This window comes from Aphis gossypii, chromosome X (assembly GCF_020184175.1).
Source record: "Aphis gossypii isolate Hap1 chromosome X, ASM2018417v2, whole genome shotgun sequence".
NCBI lineage: Eukaryota > Metazoa > Arthropoda > Insecta > Hemiptera > Aphididae > Aphis > Aphis gossypii.
In genome coordinates, this window is record NC_065533.1 from 37410062 (window position 1) to 37428602 (window position 18541).

General features: G+C 22.7%; 2 protein-coding genes across 2 annotated transcripts; one reads left to right on the forward strand and one right to left on the reverse strand.

Moving 5' to 3' along the window:
* Positions 1–2065: 2065 nt before the first annotated feature.
* On the reverse strand, positions 2066–7095 carry LOC114121440 (NADH dehydrogenase (ubiquinone) complex I, assembly factor 6). Its single transcript, XM_027983780.2, has 5 exons — positions 6872–7095; positions 4383–4605; positions 4160–4319; positions 3151–3386; positions 2066–3079 (listed from the first exon to the last, which is right to left on the reverse strand). Exons 1-5 carry the CDS (start codon positions 6973–6975, stop codon positions 2900–2902), a joined length of 903 nt encoding a protein of 300 aa, XP_027839581.1. The 5' UTR covers positions 6976–7095; the 3' UTR covers positions 2066–2899.
* A 251-nt stretch (positions 7096–7346) lies between these two features.
* Positions 7347–18233, forward strand: LOC114121437 (uncharacterized). The gene is made up of 9 exons (XM_027983774.2): positions 7347–8199; positions 12129–12231; positions 12303–12628; positions 14283–14411; positions 14475–15093; positions 15166–15367; positions 15897–16354; positions 16893–17002; positions 17072–18233. The coding sequence occupies exons 1-8, from the start codon at positions 7651–7653 to the stop codon at positions 16946–16948; spliced, it is 2442 nt and encodes an 813-aa protein (XP_027839575.1). The 5' UTR covers positions 7347–7650; the 3' UTR covers positions 16949–17002; positions 17072–18233.
* The last annotated feature ends 308 nt before the right edge of the window (positions 18234–18541 follow it).

The window sequence follows — 18541 nt, forward strand, 5'->3', positions numbered from 1 at the left end:
AAATTCAAACGCACTTAAAATTTTTCCTATAATGATGCTTTGAGTTTTCTCTATAGCTTCTTGAAGGAAAACTTATTAAAAACTTAGTTTTGTATTTTTAATCCTTATTTATAAACATAAACAATTTTATGATTTTTCAATTTCAAAATTACTTGCAAATTTTCGCAATTTCGACATATTTCGTAAAAATTTGAACTATAAACGCTTTTTTTAACTACAATAAGAACAACTCATAAGAAAACTTGTTTAAATTTTCAAGTTTTTTTGACCAATCAAAATTTTTTTATCGACACTTCAAAAAAAAAAATTCTCAGAAAAATCCAAAATTTCAATGGTCTAGGTATAAATAGTTTAAAATAAAAATCAAAATATTTTGAAAATTTAGCCATATATTAATAACGATATTATAAACATGTGGTTTTGCGTAAAACTTCCCGTTTTTCCGTCACTTTTTTTTTGTTTTTCTTGAGTTTTTTTAAAAATTGTTGGAAAATGTTTACTTTTAACCTCTATAATGTACCAAGGATATTCACTTTGCCATCGAAAACCATCACCAAAGTTTGAAATTAAAGCATTACCTATTTCGTCTAGTTATGCTGTACACAGACACACAAAAAAACACACATCATTGTAGAATCAATACATTCATAACTCCATTCAGAATCTAAAATGTCTCATACCTACTTAACCTAACCTAGCTGAAGTCCACTATAAGCAGTATAAGCGCTCCTTGCCAAACTGAAGTCTAAACTCACGTATTTATCCGCTCATAAAAAATATATAAATACACCTTCACATTCTTGATTAACCCTCTCTCAGGTTCAATAAAACGTAATTTAAATTGTGATTTACGATTTTAGTGATCGAAAATATAATTAAATAATTTTCTGAAATGTTATCCTTGAGTGACTCCCTCAATAATTATTATAATAATTTATATTATGCATATATATTATTTATACTAAAATTACTAAATTTGCTAATCAATGTACAGTTTGTTTTATATTTTAATAAATAAAAAAAAACAGTTTATACATTATAGTTTTTTAACATGCAAAAATATCTATACACCATATTATAAATTTTACTTTAAAGTTTAAACATAGGTAATTTAAAGATAATTATTAAATCTTTTGTATGATTCAAAACACAGAAGTGCTCGAAGGATTTTTATTTTTAAATAATAAAATTTGTTTTTGTTGATTATTAAATTTTTCATAAATTTAAAAATAATACTGTTTATGTTAATCATATTTATATTTTATAGTACACACTATATAACAAATATTAATCTAAATGCACCTTTTTACCATAAACATTTTGGCATGAAAAGTTATGTTTAAATTGTAATCAAATTATGTATATTACTTAGAATAAATAGATGTATGTATAATTTAAAAAATGTATATGATTTGAAATTGTATTTAAATAATGTTGATTTTACCCATACCTATTAATTTATAATTAATCACAAATGATGTAATTTTTTAACTATATTTTAGAAATGTTTATTATTGCCAATAATTGAATACCAATAAAACTTTGCAGCACATGCTATGGTTATAGGAGAGTTGCAAACCTTTGTATTTTATCTTATATATATATACCACCTGTACATATTTCTTTTGATTTTTGAAGTATACTATCATTATTATTTATTATTAAATTATTAATATAAAGGTATAATATTGTATTGTAGCAAAAAAAAAAATAATCAAATTGAGTTTACAATGTTGTATATAGAATACATTTTTGGTATTATTAGATATCTTGTTCAAAAATCATTTCTAATGAATCAGCAATTTTTTTACAAATTATATTTTATATTTTTATCATATAACTTGTAAATAAATAAATAATTATAGGAACTAAAATAAGTTAGGCATTGTATCATTAATTAATAATGATAATTTTGATTTTAAAACTTATTATTTATAAATAATAAGGGTGAAAATAGTTTAACACTGGTTTTAAGATGAAAGAACTGTGCAAATGTATTTTCAATTTCTCTATTAATTTTATGATATATTTGTAAACCATATTATTGATTATATTAAACAATAAATAAGTACAACAATATATTTCATAGAAACAATAAATAACAAATATTTTACACTCATTTTTGAATTGTTTAAGTTAATAAAATAACTAAAATAAAATTAATAAACATTTAAAGAGGAAGTGACACCTACATGTATTGTTTCAATTTTAAAAATATACAACACAAACAATTTGAGTTCTTCAGAACCAATGTTATTAGCATAAAAAAGAGTGATAAAATTTAAATGATTTTTTAACGAAGGGAAATCATCATCTGTATTTGTAATTAGGATTTATACATTTTAGAGTTGAGAATTTGTAATATTTTGTAAAATAAACTGCAATAACGTATATCTACATTTTTGGTCAAATTAAGGTTAGGTTATATTATTAATTATTATATATAATCTTTTTGTGCTTTCTTTTTTTCATATAAACGATAAGTCGATAACCAAAAAATCATTACTTTCCCTTCAAAACTAAAGTGAGTGATATCACGTTTCATATGAGTAATGTACAATAAATAGTTTAAAATGCTCTCCTAAAAAATGATAAAAATGTAGATACGTGTTATTACAGTTTACCTAACAATATGAGAATTTAAAAACGCTCATATATTGCTTAAAAATTAAAATATTATAAAAAATATTTAATCTTTACATCTTTTGATTTAATAATAGTATAATTTTCTCTAGAAATAAAGCTAACAAAACAAAATTAATTACACTAAACACAAATTATTATCTAAAGTACATTTTTAAGATGAAGACATTATAAGCGGTTTAATGTCCACTTCATTATACTGTACAATAGTATACTTATAAAAACTTAAACAAAAGTATTTAACTAAATAATCATTTTAACCAACTATTTTATGACATAATAGTTTCATAGGTAATAAATTATTTCGTTCTTGTAGTTTTTTATCAAATACATTGAAATCTGCTTTTCGAAGTTTTTCCAAGTATAAATGAAGAGGAACAAATGGTAAACATATTGATTTAATACGTTTATTTCCTTCCTTTTCCAATTTTCTGGCCTAAAAATTAATTTTTAACATATACATTATAATAATATGTTGATTGTTATAAAAAGTTATTTTTAAGTTACCTTCATTAGATGACTATTTGCTCTTGAAGCCAATTCATAAATAGCATCACGCACATTCTGTTCACTAGAATTTCTTATAATATTTTCATAGGAAACTTTATATTTTAACAAAACCTCTTGTGGTATTGATATACGCCCAGATTTTGAATTATATGGAATACCTCTAATAATGTTTACAATTCCTTGACATTTACCTAGATGACTTACAGTATGGTCAACTGTCATATCCTTAATTTCTGTAATAATATCCAAGTATATTTTCGAATAAATATTTATTTATTATAATGATTTTAATGTATTCTAATTTTAATATACTAATTTATATATTATATAAATCAAATTATAGTATAATTTAAATAATTTAAAAATTGCAATTTTACTTTAAATACTTATTGGTAGCAACATTTTTCATAATAATTTGATTACAATTTATAATACATAAGAATATGTGTTAAGTGTTTAATGTTTATAATCTATTACCAGTGACCATGTCTAAAGTCCTTAGAAACACAGTAATATCTCAATGTAATTAATAATTTAAATACATAAATCTCCACATACCTAGCTGATAATTTTATTAAGAAAATATAATGAAGCCATTTAAAAAGTTTCTTATACATTTTAATCAAAGTTTCAGTTGTCTATAGCTAAAATATAATAAAACAATGAAAACGTATATTATTATTAGTTATTAACTACCAATTATGTAACATTGATTTTATAATATAATTTCTAATTTTATATAAGAATGTCTCATGGTTTTCTTATGGTAATTTATGAGGTTATAAGCATCAAATATTTTATAGTATTATTGTATTGTGAATAAAAATCAAAATATTATTAATTTATGTTTACCTTTTTACACAATTTTATTCATAAAGGTTGTTACAGAAATGCATTTTTTTTTTTTTTTTTGGTAGTATCCATCACTTTTTATTAGGAGAAGTCAAAAATAAAAATCTAATATATATTACTAATATAACATACAAATTATTAAGAAAATACTTGCCCATTGCTTCTAGAAACAAATAATATACTGGCGAAACAGAGTTTTCAGCATAAGTCTCCAAATCTTCAATGGTTTTTAGAGATGAATTTAACATATATTTTTCTCGAGATGAGATTAAACGTTTCAAATATATTAAACTTAATTTATGTGTTTTTGCTGCCTGCAAAAATTATTTAAAATTAAAATTATTGTTATATAAACAAATAATTTATTTAATACATACCATAAAAAGTTCAATGAGTACTGGATGTTTTGGAATTTTATTTTTATATATTTCAACTAAAGATGTCTCCCAAAATTTAAACCGCATTTCTCCAATTTTCATATCACTTATTTGATCTTGAAGAGTTGCTATCTCAATATTAAATGCTCTGACAGCAAACCCGGTTCTTCTAATATTTTTATGTAATAATAAGGTACATAAATAATTTTCAAAATCATGTTTTCTGCAAAAAGTTAAATTATTTTACTTAATATAATGTAAGATAATTATTTTTCCCCATATTCCATACACTTATTATAGGAAAACCACTCTTCAGATTTATAATTTATCAAGTATTTAAATTATGTAAGCATGAACTATTACAAAATGTACCAAGTGATAATCTATTGCTTCATTATAAGGTAATATCATTTTTATTTTTTTTAAATAATTATAACATATTAAAGTTAAAAATAGAAATTGATATTTGAACTATTGAAAACTCATTAATAGAACACCAAAAGTTTAGTATATTTTATAATAAGTTGTTGGAGTACTTTGGTTACAAAATAATAAATGAAAAAAATAGTTTTAACATAGTAGTACAGTTTGTATGAGTTTGACAGAGATAGTAATTGTTTAGTTAACATACTCTTAAGAAAGGTTATCAATACTTTTTCTAATAGTAATTATTTTATAACTTTCAGATAAAATTTCATCAATTAGTTTTTAAATAAAACCGCACGTCTTCAATAGCTGAGCATGTTAAGATTTTTTTATTAGTAATAAACATCTAGTAATAATTAAAATTTTGCAAACATGATTAATATATTTTAAATCTTACTTATATTTCTTGTGGTATAAAGATTTAAAACCATTTAGAAGTTCTTTAGACTAAGAAATATTAACCGTGTAACAATTTTTATTTATTACCAAATGTAATGATTACAGTTTCAACATTGGTAATAATTAATAATAAATAAAATCATAAACAAACACCTAACCAATTAAATTAAATAACTAATTATTTTTTTTTTTATCTATTTAATATTTTAACTATTAAAATGTGTATTCGAATTTCATTATAACTGATATTTAAACAAGATATTATGTATTAACAAAACATTTAATATAGTCTATTTCATAGATGTTTACAATTTTACTAACATAATTGTTATAGTTTCTATGAAATATATTTCTTGCTTAAGTTTCTATTAATATTTAATCAGAATAACAGAACACTTTGAACAATACAGAGTATAGTATTTTTTTCATAATTTTCATTGCTTAAGTATCTACATAACATGTTTTTATACTATACTTTACTATTTGTCAATAAATAATTGTGTAATCTATCATTATCTTAAGTTGTTGATATCGAAATTTTGTTTACAATAAAATTTATTTATCTACATTAACATGTTTTATCTTATAACTCTGTATTTTTTTTTAAAGCAGTAAAAATTCTCAAAAAAATTTAAAAAAAAAATTATACTTCAGAACAGTTATTTTTACATTATTTCAGCAGCATTCAAGAAAATAAAAAACAACTTAATATTGAAAAGAAGTATGATAATACACATAAATTATTCAACAAATAATTTTTTATTGATTCAAGTTTGATGTTTTATACACAGTTCATCCACTGTTACTCAACTTTTGCATACACGTTTTAATAGGGTATTGAATAACAAAAAAAAAAAAAAAACACTATTTCCAAACATACAAAAACAAACAAAATATAATATGTAGAAGTATATAACATAATTATTATTTGAAGCAACATATGCAGGAAAAAAAACATAAAATCAAAATTATACCTAAGTACTTTTACAATAATAAAACTAATAAAATATATAATCAAATATCAAAATTCACTTGAGAAAAAAAACGTATGATGTAGTTATCCAAAATAGTGATGCTAAATGAAATTCTTTTATAAAAAAATGAGAATACACAAAGAAATTAAACACTATAACAGATTTTTATAAATTACAACACCCATAAGTTTAATTTTAATGGTTATAATATAACTTGAGATAAAGAGATATTGGTATGATACTAAAATTTAGTTTTAAGCTGCAGGGATTACCTGGAATAAAAATTCAGGCAGGAAAAATGTATTAGATGTATTAATATATTTTTAAAGAAATTCAAAACTTTCTAGATATTTTAAAAAATAATGTAATACAGTTGTCAGACCAATGACAAATTCCAATATATTAGGTCATCAGAAACATCTCAGAATCCCTATGAGCCAGATTGTCACAGTTAAGTGATAGGCTGTTAATAATTAGTTTACAATAAGCAATAGGAATAAATTTGATTTCTTCTATTTAATAACTTTCAAGTATCAATATAATGTATTGTTACTAATTAGTACATAATAACACTTGCACCATAAAAATATTCTATGTATCTAATTAATGTATAAAAATATCTTAGTATTTTTTTTATAAAAAAATGATAGTATTATATGTATTGTGGAAATGTTGTGCACAAATATTTACCTAACTAATTCCAAACAATATTTTGCCGTGGAGTTTTTTCGTACACAATTTATCGTTTGTACAAAACGGCAAAACAATCCTTTAATACAGCTTTTTACTATCATTCTGTTATTAAATGTTTATAAGTAATCATTGAATATGTGGAAGTGTAATGAATCAATATTTAAAAAATTTAAATGTATATTTCAATGTAATTATGTAATAAGAAAAAAAGAAAAATGATAAAAACCAAATAAAAATCGTATCACTTTAATATTTCTTATCATCAGATAAAATAAAATGATATCAGCACGTGCCCATCAACAAACCCACAGTGTAGGCATCCTGAATACTTATGTTAAAATACAAATTTTATAAACTAAAAAAGTAAAAATTAATAAAAATAAGGCTTGTCTTTTGTATAAAAAATGTTTTGCATTAAAATAGCGTTTGAGTAATTAATTTTTCACTATGAAATTGTTTTTGAATTTTTATGTACGAAATTTAAACAATGATTCAGATGTTTAGTGGGAGAAAAATTGTATAGAGGGAATTTTCCGGTTAATCTTTTGTCGTTGGTCAATCATCTTCCCATTGTGCATTCGACAGACCACAGACGACGAGGGGTACTCTGACTCGCGAACAAAAATTTTTTTTCTTGTATCCGAGTTATTCGAGTTTATCGATTATTTATAGTTTCTAGTTTCCCGTGTTCTTGGTGAACGATCGATCACATTAGTAAATAGTAATCTTATCATGTTGTGTTAGTTATTCATTCGCATTTGTGATGTTGCCCGAAAATGGTTTGTATAGACGAAGTAGTTGCTTACTTCAAAACACTTAAAAGCTACGAACGGCTTTGGATGATGTGTAGACTCCAAAGCCACTGTCTTCCAATTGAATTGAGGTACCTCGGCACTTGTTTAGATAACTTGTCTAAAAGAGATATTCACATATTGAAAAAATTGGAACTTGAAGCCAACGATCCAGCCAGCGTTAGTGAAGTAGCTTGCAAGTGTATTTGCGATAAAACTGTTAGGGCAGCGGTTATCAAGTATTTATCTGTATTAAACACTAATAGTACAAAGTGTTCGGAACTAATTTATAAAGCGCTAACAGATGACAAAGGTTTAGAACGCATATTTAAGTGTCCAAAAGCATTTTTTAACGATAAAAACGCATTTGAGGAGCTTATGGTATTGTACACATTAGCTGTAAATCATCCAGCATTTATATTTGAACAAAAAACTCAACTAGATAGCATATTCAACTGTATTAAGAAAGAAAAAGAGAGGCAACTGTCCAAAAAGAAAGGTGATCTAGACAAAGAATCTTCTGATACTTTAGAGGTAAGTGTATTGTTTATATTAACATGTCTTGATTAATTTTTAATATACATAATTACGAATTATATATTAATATGCAATTACACAAATTGAAACTTAATAGTTGACTTTTTTTATTAGGTTTTGAATTTTGAATAGTACATGGTAGGTATCAGTTAACTACTGTAGTGTTTAATTGTTAGATTATTATTAAGGTATTAAGTAGGCAATAATAGTTTTTTACATTCAAGTTGATGGCTGTAATATGCTTGTATATATTTTCAGTATAGCCTGTATTGAAAAAAATGCGTATTTACTTGACACAAAAGATAATATATTACAATGGTACTCGTGTACTGTGTAGTCTTTTAATTTTAGATAACTTAATACAATATAATAAATATAACAATGGTTTGTTTTATTCTTAGCATTAATAATTTTCTTATAATATATTCTCTAATTTTCATTATTTTATTACCTTATTAAACCACACATTTTATTTTCTTATTTAAAACTATATTATTTTTTATTCCATGTTTATTAATTGTGTACATTTTATCTAATGGCATAATAGAATGATCTAGAATATAAAAAAATTCATTTTAGTTTTCAGTTTATCACAAAACTAGCAATAGAAATACAGCAATTTTATTTTTAAATTAATAAAATGTATTTTAAAATAATATAAATAGGTATGTGGTATCTATTAGTGGTTTTGAATTGCTCTACTCATCTGAAAATATTATTATATTTTTTAGTTTATTCTCAATTAAATCATAAATATTTAATATATTGTTAATAATTGACTAAAAATGCGATTAAGTGATGTATGACTTATATATTTTTATGTTTAAGCATGTAATCAATGTTAAACATATATTTTCAATTCAACAAAAATGGTGAAAATTAACTATTTCAAAAATAATTAAAATAAAGTATAAAATTGAGTATTTAAACATAATATGATTTAGGAAAATCATTTTATTAATTACCTTAAAAAAAATAATATACCACCAACATCAAATAAACATAATTTGATAAAAATGTGTTTTTTTTTTAATAGGTACAATTTAAACTCTTTTGTTTATAATTTTATATTTTTTTTTCTAGCATATCACAAGTAGGTTTTTTTATTTGAAAATATATTAATATTCTAAATTTTCTAATATTGATTATTTATTTAGGTATTAAATTAAACATAAAAATATTTAAGAGGATATCAGTGCACTGTTTGTTTTCTCTCTCTGGCCCATACACAACATAGACAAAACACATAATCATTTTTTTTTATAATTTTGAGTCATCTTAGAGTAAAATCATCCATTACAAAATGAAGGAAAATAATATTTTTGAGCGTATGATGTATTGATTTGTCTAAATATTTTCTTAAAACTATTTAAACATCATTTAAATTTATAACATTTTTTTTTTTTTTGAAAGTTAAATACAAAATAAAATATAAAACTAATATGTCATAATCTCAAAAATATTATTCTCAATAGTTTTTGTAATAGGTAATTTTGATCTAAGATACCTCAAAAATCATAAAAAAAATGGTTTTAGGAGAAACAGTTTTAACTTGTGTGGGTCTAAGAGAGAAAACAAAATATATTGCACTGACATCCTCTTATCTAAACTAAAAAATCATGTATATTAGACAGCAAATTCTGCTTAATTGGAAACTGTTATTTAATTTTTGATGAGCCACGTGAGAGCAGGTATTTATCAAGATTTTAAAGTGTTGAGTATGGATTATTAATAGATAAATTGAGTACAATTCAAGTTAAAATATAATATGTAAGTCTAAAATGACTTATAAAAGTTTCAAATATCTACTATTTATATATTTTTAAATGTTACAACTTATATTAACTACAGAAGTCATCTGAATAAAAAAAAATTATCATGTATTTTAAAGAAAGTATTATATTTATAAATACCAATATTTTTTATTTAAATCAATCATTTTTTCAAAATAATATACTTTTCTATAAATTGTATTAGTTATATAAAATACTAGATATATTGAATTTAACAGTTAATTTTAAAATTAGATTTATAATAATATTTTCTATTGTAAATCAAATCTATGTGTACACTTTTAATTAATTATATGTAGTAATCATAATATGACCTTGTCTTGTTAGCAGCAAAATTGGATTATTTCTTACACCTATGATGAGTTAATAATTAAAACTATTATGTGGTTATCTTCATTATCAAAGATCACTAATCACTATATCATATATGTATTTTAATCTTAAATAGGTAGTTAAACATTTTTTTTTCATATAAAAACTTAAAACTTAAATTATAAACATTAGTCTTTTTAATAACTTATTTAAAATATAAAATTCAAAGATATACCAATTTTATTTTAAAAAATTTGTATTTTTCTAATATGTTTGGTTAAAAAACTTTTCCTTAATCTCAAAGTAATATTTTAATTATTTGTTTGTAAATTTTTACTAAATAAGTCTTTACAAAAATTAAAACACATAAAAATAAAAAAATTGATAAATGTTTATATTTTGAAAATTATAATTTATTAATTTTTATTTCTTCCAATAACATACTTATCACTTTACTTACTTATAATCTAAAAAAAAAACTTATTAAAATACATAGTTTTAATATTTTTTAATAAGAATTATCAATAATAATTATTTGGTTCATAAGTTTGTTTATATATTTAGTATAAAATAGTATAAGGTATTTTTCATTTAAATTGCATAAATATAATATAATAGATAATATCAGTGTTTAAATTTTTAAAAGCTAGCAAATTTATTATTATTTTAATTTTAATTAAATGCAGGTAATAGCTATTAGATGCAGATTAAATAATCTGTTAAGTAATAAATTATGATGTGTATTAAAATATTAATATGACTAGTTTATTATTTTTAAAAATATAATAAGGTCCATTTTATTCTTAATATCTATAATTTTTGTACAAATAATGTATATAACTAAACCTAAATTGTAACTTTAGAAGTATTTAATGAAATAGCTTTGATATAAAATGTCTAGTTTTTTAATCAAATAATTAAATGTTATAAGCAAATTATAAATAAAAATCTATAAAATAAATTACTCAATCATAACTTAGCATTAATATTAGTTAATATTTTACTCGGTATATAATATATATTACTATATATAATCATACAATTTTATTTACTTCTTATGCTAAATTTATATAAGTATAGTAAAGATTCTTATTAATAATATTATGTAAAACCATAATATACATTTTTCAAGTTTTGAATAGGTAGTAGGTATATTTATTAAGATAATATATCTCAAAATTATAAAGAAACAATAATTATAAAATTATAAATACATTTTTTTGCCCAACTATAAAAATGTATACATTTAACATGTGTATATTGTGTATGTATAAATTTATATTAAATTTGAAAAAAAATATTTTGGGTCTGAAATTTGAAAAGAGATACTATTAATGTTACATTTGACAATAGTACTCCATTTCAAACTTCAAAGGTACAAAATATTTTTTTTCAAATTTTAATTATTATTTCATTTAATTTAATGATGTGATAAAAAATGTAGTTTTAGGATTTAACACTGTATGTAAGTATACATTCACAATATACATATTATGTAATTAGGGGGTTTTAAATTGTCTCTTTCATGAATACCTATTAATCCAGGAATAGTTTTTATATAAATAGATAATGTGGAAATTCTAAACAATACATACCTAATTTTATTATTATCATACTACTATCGATTTTCTATACATGTATTCAAAATAACTGTGATTTAATTTTTTTCATTCTTTTTCTTAAAGTTTGTTTATTTTTTATTATTAAGTTAAATAAATAATGTTTTTAATTTAGTATTTTTATTCTTTGTACTATTAACAATTTTAATAATAAGTATTACTTAGCACCAGGTTAGCTGATATTGTTTTTATTTTGTTTTAGAATATCAACACCATGATTCCACCACCCAATTATATGTATCAGCAAACTCAAGGAGGATCAAATTATCCTCTGAATAGAAATGGCTATTTATATCCACGTCATTGTAAAATACAACTTAAATATACTATTTAAAATTTAAAAAAAATAGAGAAGTTGAACATATGTACATTTCAGATTATCCGTTTCCTCCTGTGAACGTTCCACCAATGCAAGTTTGTTATGATTTTCCACCACCAACAGCAGTTTCAGGAATTAGAGGACCCCATCAAGCAAATTTTTCAAAATCTCCAAGTCCAGTTTCATGGCCACCACGCACATTCCAAATAAATCCACGTAATCAACCACCAAACATAAACTCAAAGCAAAGACATCCTACTCCACCAAGATATCGTAATCCTTCAGATCCTAGTTATCCATTTTCTCAATCTTGGAATAATTGGAACATGTATCAAATGTCACCACATAATGTGTATACCAATTATAATTATACACCAGGCATGGTAAGTTATATTATAAATTAAATAAGTGTACAAAAATTAACCTTTATTTTAGAAATAAAACATTGGATACCGTAAAAAATTCTCTATAACTAAATACTTAAAAAACTGAAGATAGCTAAAACTTAAAGACCTCGGTAAATCTAGCTCTAAGTGTTATGTGAAATCTACCTTTTTTATTTATTGTAATTAGTTATTGGATTTATATGTTAAAACAAATTGTAAAATATGCATTTGATTTATTAAAAATATGTAATTAATATTAAATTTGTCAAAAATATGAGATATACACAAAAAATAACATATTTTAAAATTAATAAAATATTCTTATCTTAGTTATATTAAATTTGACGTTGATAGATGTCTCAGTTAATATAAATTATTGTTCCATGGATCATTATTTTATCAAATTTTAAAATATTAGTTGAATAACATGCAATGAGTGTTATGTGTATATAATTTAATATGTTGAGTGATGCTATTGACAAAACACAAATTTTAACTGGTGTCAAAGCATCTTCCACGATTTTTTTTTTCAAACCTCTGCCATTAATACTAGCTTACAACAAAATAATTTCTTTTGTACTTACTTCTAACTACTTAGGTGGGAGATGAGACTATTACATTCATTGCCATCTAGACTTTTTTGTTTAATCATATTCATACTCAATTTTAGTTTTAATGATAAGAAAAAATTTTATATGACTTTGTCAGTAGTTTTCAATTTTGTTAGGAATAATTTTTTTCTACAAATCTTTTGTGATCTACATGATTTTACTTTTACAAGATCAATAAGTAGTTCTAAAAAATCAAAGTTTGGTTATTATTTGTGTTACTTATTCCTTTATACTACTAATGTTATGGGTTTATAAGGATGATAATTTTACAAATATATTTCTAACAATGAAGGTTTATGCAAAGTTTGTGCTTGTTTCTTGCAGTGGTTTATAACAGCATCTTATAATTTATATAGTTAGTACTAATATAGCTTAAAATATAAAAAATATCTAAGAATTTATATAATTAAAAAAAAAATTCATGACCCATTAAAAATTGACTTGCAATTCACAGTTTGAAAAACACTAATTTATATCATTATTATTTTATTATTTAAAATGGCCTCTAAGTGGAGATGCACAGATTAATTTTAGCATTTATTAGCTAATAAAACATTAATATTACTTTTAGTTATTTATAATTTCTTTAGTCTTTCATGTGTTGATCAAAATGTTACATCCACTTTAATCTATGTTGCAGTAACGTAACATATATAAAATATATTATTTATTGAATATAAATGTAAATATTGAATATTATTTTACAATTTTCTGTAGAATTGAAATCTTAGTTATAATTATGTTTTAACAAGCAAATACAATCAATATTAATAGTAAAAGCAATTTTTTTTAATGTATCAGAAAATATTTTAGCTAAAATAAAATTGTTTCAATTTTATATGATAGTATTCAAAATAGGGTATTCTTATTTAATTATTTTTTAGATACATGCATATATTAAAATTAATACTCAATATTTCCTTACATTTTTAAATAAATTGTATTTATTTAGTTCTTTTTTATAAAACTAAATTATATTATTTAAAATGAATAACCAAAGTAAATACCTAAGTTAGTAATTAATTATTTTTTTAAATTAGGTCCCTTCTTTCTATCCTGAAAATCCTGTGGGTCGTAACTACCAAGGACATGGAACAAAAACTAAACACTCAACTGTTAATCGACATCAAGATCAATGTAAAAGTCAAATTCCTCCGCCAGTGCCTGTGGTAAAATATTTAAATAATTGTTAAAATTATTATTAATGTTCATAAATTTATTTTTATTTATAGTCTACTTCTCCGAATAAGATTGATACTGTAGTGAAGAATAAACCTCTTATAACAAATGCTACAATAAACTCAACAAATGAAAGCGAACCTATTCTTGAAACACATAATCAGATGCCATCGTCATCAAAATCTTCAGAAGATTGCAGTCAAAGTAGCTCTTATAAATCTATTAATTCATCTATTTCTGATAAAGTGTCAGGAGCTTCTCCTCAGCATGCAGTTCAGGGTAGCTCAAATAATGCAAGTCCAAAGTTGGTTCAATCTGAAAACCAATGTCAAAATGGTAGTGCACAAGTGTGTAATCCAAAGCTTACTTTTGAAAACAAGATAAAAACAGACAATGATGTGCAAACAATTTCTACAACTCAGCCAACATTACCAAAAACATACTCACCGCCTATAAATTCACAACAAACTCTTTGTACCACTGATACAAAGCAGCAAACAACTGCTACATTAGGACTTCCTAAAAATGAATCCACAAAAAATATTGATCTCTCTACGCTTTCATCTGTATTGGATGATGGAAAGAATACAGAGGAAAAGTCTATTGTTGTGTCAAATGAACTAACTGAAGAAAAGTTGAAATCTAATTCTCATCACAAACCACAAAATACAAGTAATTTATTTAATATTTGAATAACTGATTAAAACATTTTATATTATTTTAAATATTTTTTATTTTTTATAGAAATTCCATTGCAACTTGAAACTAATACAACAAAAGTATATGAAGTTAAAGAACCAACAGTTGGCACTTCTGCAAAACCAATAAATACTTCAATAACCACTAGTTCATATAATGCACAAACTAGTAAATATTATAAGGGTCGTCCAATACAATCTCAACCAAGGACTTCACGTGATGGAAATATAAATAATAGTTATAATAGGTAAAATTCAATTTTAATAAACATCCTTTTTCCATTATATGAAAAATTAATATGAATTAAATAAGATTTTATAGATAATTTACATTTAAAAACTTAATATTTTTGTTTATTTTCATCATCAATGGTAAAACAGGTACTTAAAAGTCCTAACCTATTTGTATAAGATCATTGAAAATTTCTAAAACATTATATACATAATTATTACAAGACATAATGAACTCTAATTAAAAAATAAAATAACATATATTTTTTTTTTAAACGTGTTTTTATCATAACGTTCATTTAATTAACTATATTTCTATTTCAAATAAATTAAAATCAATAAATCTATTTATATACATTTATTTATTTTAATAATGAATTATGTGGTCAGATTGAAACAACTGATAACAACTAAGCAATTTATTTTTATTTATAACTTTGTATTTACTAAATATATAATAATTGTAATGAATAGTTGGAAGTATGTTTTCAGTATATCTCAAAAATATTTGGATAAATGATGAATTTATATTTTTTGTTGTTTCAGAAAATCTATGACTGGAGGACTTGCAGTATCGTCCTTCAATGAAACTGGGAGGGAAAATATTCATAAAACCCATCTTAAAGTACCTAACAATGGTCAACAATACTATACTATGGCGTATGATAACGGAGCAACTGCTCGAGGTTATAATACTCAAGCATATTATGTTCATCAACCTCAAACTTCTCAATCAATGTCAGGTTTTTCTCCTATGCCACGACAATATATACCACAACAACATGTTATTCAATCGCCTGAGTATCAGCAAGTTTATCAACAACCTACTGAATTTGTTTATTATCCATCTTCTTCGCAAACATTTTATACTACTACACCCGTCTTAATGCAACCTCAAGTGTTGGCATATCATCCACCAAAAGTTTCATGCTATAATTGTGGAGGACAGAATCATACAGGAGCTGAATGTACTGAATTGACCATGGAAGAAATAACAAGTAAAGGTAGATAGAATAAACAATCAGAATAATTTTATAAACATACAAATAACAATATTTTTAACAGTCATCAAAACATTTTAAACATAATGCAAGTTATCTGATTTTTAAGTAATATTTAACTCTTTTCATGTTAATTAGTTATAACAATAATTTATTTGTTTTACAAATGGTTTTGAAAATATAAAATAATTTATATAATTTTCAATTATTGATTAAATATTAGTAATATAATTAGAGATAATGCAAAGATTGACTATCTGAAAATATGATTTTAGTATTTTTACATGGTTTCTCAGTGAGCACCAATAATCTGTAACAAGGTATAAATTATTAGTTATTATAAAATTATATTCATGTATAATTAATTTAATATTTATTATTTACTAATTCCAATAATATTTGTGATTCATAGTATTCATTATCTTAGTTTTTGATTTCTATAGACAAGTCATTTACATCTTATTGTCTTAGAGGTGTACGCACTGAATACCCTAAATTTGATAGTTAATACTGAATTTATTAATTTAAATTAATTTTTTAGGTCTATACGAACATCATTATGGACCATCAATGCCAGATGGCAGACCCCGTAATTGACAGTTATACTGGAGCAATTGTTATTCATAATCACAATATACAGGATGACTTGAGGTAGACATTTATTAACTCCAATACAACTTTTTAATTTTAATTTTAATGAATAAAATGTATTTGTTTCAGACTTCAAGGATGGTAAAACTATCTACACCCTCTCCTATAGTATTAATTTTAATTTAATTTAAATGATGATTCCTTGATTCGTTACCTGTTGTTTCCAAATAAATAAGACTGGGTAATGTTTTTCTTCCATATTAGTATTTTTTAAATTAATAACGTTTGCAGTATGATAAAAAAATTTAATATTAAATTTAATCAAACCCTTTAAATTTATAACGACTTTGTCGTTTCCCTTTATTTTAAATTATTTTCACCAGTCATATTATAATAATTAATTCTTGATATTATTTCTAACTTATTGAATCGTAGATCCTATAAGCGTTTCACATCATCTCCCCACCCTTAAATTATATCTTATCACAAATCAAATGTTTTCAACAAAACAGTTGTGATGAAGATTTTAAATGTTTAATTTAATAATTTATACTATGTGTAACATTCCCTTTTTAATTTGACACCACTTGTGTAAACTGGTACCATTTTAAATGTTTTTATCTAAATTTACAGATTATAATAATATTATGTAGTTTAGAAATTGGAAAACATCATTACGTATTATTATCATGTTTTTATATTATAATTATTAATAAATATATATATATATATATAAAACGTTTAGTTTAACATTTTTGTTTACCAATTATATTTATGTGTTTAATTTATTTTTATTTAATTTAATAATTTTGATAGTTTAACTTGGACTGAATCTTAATTATTTTCTGTCGGGATTTAAGAGACTTATTAGACCTGATTGATGCCAAAGTTACATTTTAATTTAAAGGATCTTTTTTCTAGGTTTCATCAAAAATCAGTAAAACCAATAACTTTTTAAAGTAAATAAGTCATTACATTGTTAATATAATTTTCAAATAATTCCATAACTGTAAATGGGTCCCTTAATAAATTGTAATTTATGTGATAATGTTTGACATTTTATATATAAATCTTACGAAACAATTTAAGAAAATAATTTTCTTAAATGTTTTGAACATTAAAAAAAAATGGTTTGAGATAAATATTACTTCTAGTCATCAGAGAATTAAATTAAACAAGACAAATCCTTTTTAATTAATTACAATGTATATTAATTAAAATTGAGTTGTTCACTTAATCGCCACGTTAATACTGGTGCATTTGATCACTTGCAATATAATGGAAAATCATTAGAGTAGACCATGATAATGGTTTAACATATTATTATAATGGTAGTACAATGCTACCTATTTTCATAAAAGCAAATGTTAAAAATTGCACTAACCAACTTTTATCATGGTTTGATTTATAATATTTATTTTACTATATTATCTATTTGTATAAAACAGTTAATTTTATCATATAATTTCAGTTTGTATCAATACAAATAGAACTATGTATGTTTAATTTAAATGTATTAAAAAAAAAATATTTATGTTAAGTTTTAGTTATAAGTTTTATGAGTTTAACCCAATAATATTTGTTGTATTACCAATAAAA

Bases quoted from the DNA above. Each gene is read 5' to 3' on its own strand.
- LOC114121440 (XM_027983780.2), bottom strand. From the start codon at position 6,975: ATGATAGTAAAAAGCTGTATTAAAGGATTGTTTTGCCGTTTTGTACAA. The intron at 4,606-6,871 runs GTAAATATTTGT...AACTTTTTGCAG, and splicing joins TATTGTTTGGAATTAGTTAG to AAAACATGATTTTGAAAATT. The intron at 3,080-3,150 runs GTAACTTAAAAA...ATTAATTTTTAG, and splicing joins CAAATAGTCATCTAATGAAG to GCCAGAAAATTGGAAAAGGA.
- LOC114121437 (XM_027983774.2), top strand. From the start codon at position 7,651: ATGGTTTGTATAGACGAAGTAGTTGCTTACTTCAAAACACTTAAAAGC. The intron at 12,629-14,282 runs GTAAGTTATATT...TTTTTAAATTAG, and splicing joins ATAATTATACACCAGGCATG to GTCCCTTCTTTCTATCCTGA. The intron at 16,355-16,892 runs GTAGATAGAATA...TTAATTTTTTAG, and splicing joins GGAAGAAATAACAAGTAAAG to GTCTATACGAACATCATTAT.